A 2,500-nucleotide genomic window follows, 5' to 3' on the forward strand; every position below is an offset into this window, starting at 1 on the left:
CCCAGGATAATATAACATTAGTCCCATCATAATATAATATTAGCCCAGGATAATATAACATTAGTCCCATCATAATATAATATTAGCCCAGGATAATATAACATTAGTCCCATCATAATATAATATTAGCCCAGGCTAATATAACATTAGTCCCATCATAATATAATATTAGCCCAGGATAATATAACATTAGTCCCATCATAATATAATATTAGCCCAGGATAATATAACATTAGTCCCATCATAATATAATATTAGCCCAGGATAATATAACATTAGTCCCATCATAATATAATATTAGCCCAGGATAATATAACATTAGTCCCATCATAATATAATATTAGCCCAGGATAATATAACATTAGTCCCATCATAATATAATATTAGCCCAGGATAATATAACATTAGTCCCATCATAATATAATATTAGCCCAGGATAATACACTGCCTGGCGAAAAAAAGGTCACCACCTGGATTAACTAAGCAAATAGGTAAGATCCTCCCATTGGATAATTACTGCATGGGTGATTATGTTTCACCTGGCAACAAGTTATTTAACCCAAACTGATGCAGTGAGTAGCTTCTCATTTGTTAAACAACCATGTGGAAAGACACATCCTGTGGTTGTGGAAAAGATGTTCATCTGTTTCAGAAGCGTCAAATTACTGGCATGCATCGGGCAGAGAAAACATCTAAGGAGATTGCTGAAACTACTAAAATCAGGTTAAGAACTGTCCAACGCATTATTAAAAAGTGGAAGGACAGTGGAGAAACATCATCTTCTAGGAAGGAATGTGGTCAGAAAAAAAATCTTGAATGATCGTGATTGCCGATCACTTAAATGTGTGGTGAAATCAAATCATAGAAAAACAACAGTAGAACTCGGGGATATGTTAAATAGTGAAAGTAAGAGCATTTCCACACGCACAATGCGAAGGGAACTCAAGGGATTGGGACTTAACAGCTGTGTAGCCTTAAGAAAACCACTTGTCCGTGATTCTACCCGGCAAAAACAGCTTCATTTTGCTAGGGAGCATAAAGATTGGACTCTGGAGCAGTGGAAGAAGGTCACGTGGTCCAATGAGTCCAGATTGACCCTGTTCCAGAGTGATGGGTGCATCAGGGTAAGAAGAGAGGCGGCTGAAGTGATGCACCCATCATGCCTAGTGCCTACCGTACAAGCCTGTGGGGGCAGTGCTATGATCTGGGGTTGCTGCTGTTGGTCAGGTCTTGGTTCAGCAACGTTATGTACTCAAACAATGAGATCAGCTGACTAACTGAATATACTGAACGACCAGGTTATTCCATCAATGGATTTTTTCTTCCCTGATGGCACGGGCATATTCCAAGATGACAATGCCAGGATTCATGGGGCTCAAATTGTGAAAGAGTGGTTCAGGGAGCATGAGATCATTTTCACACATGGATTGGCCACCACAGATTCCAGACCTGAACCCCATTGAGAATCTTTGGGATGTGCTGGAGAAGACTTTGCGCAGTGGTCCAAATCTCCCATCCTCAATACAAGATCTTGTGGAAAAATTAATGCAACACTGAAATAAATGTTGTGACAAGAAGCTCGTGGAAACGATGCCACAGTGAATGCGTTCCATAATCAAAGCTAAAGGCAATCCTACGAAATATTGGCGTGTGTGACCTTTTTTTCGCCAGGCAGTGTATAACATTAGCCCAGCATAATATAACATTATTTCGGGACTTTAAATTAGTTGTCTTGACAGAGGCGGGTGGTTATAGGTATTTTTTGTCCCTGTATGTCTCAGTGCCTCAAGTCCTGTATGCATTGGGAGGTTGTAGCATCCAAACCAGGAGGATATTTCACAATTAGTCTGTTTTCTGTGTTGTGGGATTATATATTGCGTGTGTGTGTGTGTGTGTGTGTGTGCGTGTGTGCACCGTGCAGGTACACTCGGATCCTGATGAAGGACATCGATGTCCTGAACTCGGCAGGGAAGGTGGATAAGATGCGTCTACTCAACATCCTAATGCAGCTGAGGAAGTGCTGCAACCACCCGTACCTGTTTGACGGGGCGGAGCCTGGCCCACCCTACACCACCGACATGCACCTGGTCACCAACAGCGGCAAGATGCTCGCACTACATAAGCTACTACCCAAAGTCAAGGAACAAGGTGTGTGTTTGTGTGTGTGTGTGTGTGTGTGTTTGTCTGTGTGTGTGTCTTTGCCTGCGTGCTTGTGTGTGTGTGTGTTTGTGTTTCTTTAGGTAGATTACTTATTATTATGTGTTTGTAGGAGTGATTATGTGTGTGAGTTTAATAAACAGGTTAGTTGTAACAGTAAGATTTGCAGATTCAGCACATCACAGTGATGAGGTGTAAGACTACAGTATAGGAGTGTGTGGAGGCCACAAACATGTCTCCTGCTTAGATGAGTAGCACAGATGTCCTAATCTGGAACAGAGTAACACTGACAAGGTGTGTGTATGTGTGTGTGTGTGTGTGCGTGTGTGTGTGTCTGTGTGTG

At 41.7% G+C, this 2,500-nt stretch overlaps 1 protein-coding gene across 1 annotated transcript in view; it reads left to right on the forward strand.

Annotated features, from left to right (window-relative positions):
* The window catches only part of smarca1 (SNF2 related chromatin remodeling ATPase 1), a 33,076-nt gene that overhangs the window by 13,861 nt on the left and 16,715 nt on the right, over positions 1-2,500 (forward strand). Inside the window, exon 11 of the mRNA XM_081718915.1 lies at positions 1,921-2,148. Within this exon, the coding sequence (XP_081575041.1) occupies positions 1,921-2,148 (228 nt within the window). The remainder of the gene's footprint in view (positions 1-1,920; positions 2,149-2,500) is intronic.

This window comes from Electrophorus electricus, chromosome 8 (genome assembly GCF_041902795.1).
Source record: "Electrophorus electricus isolate QZ-2024a chromosome 8, ASM4190279v1, whole genome shotgun sequence".
Lineage (NCBI taxonomy): Eukaryota > Metazoa > Chordata > Actinopteri > Gymnotiformes > Gymnotidae > Electrophorus > Electrophorus electricus.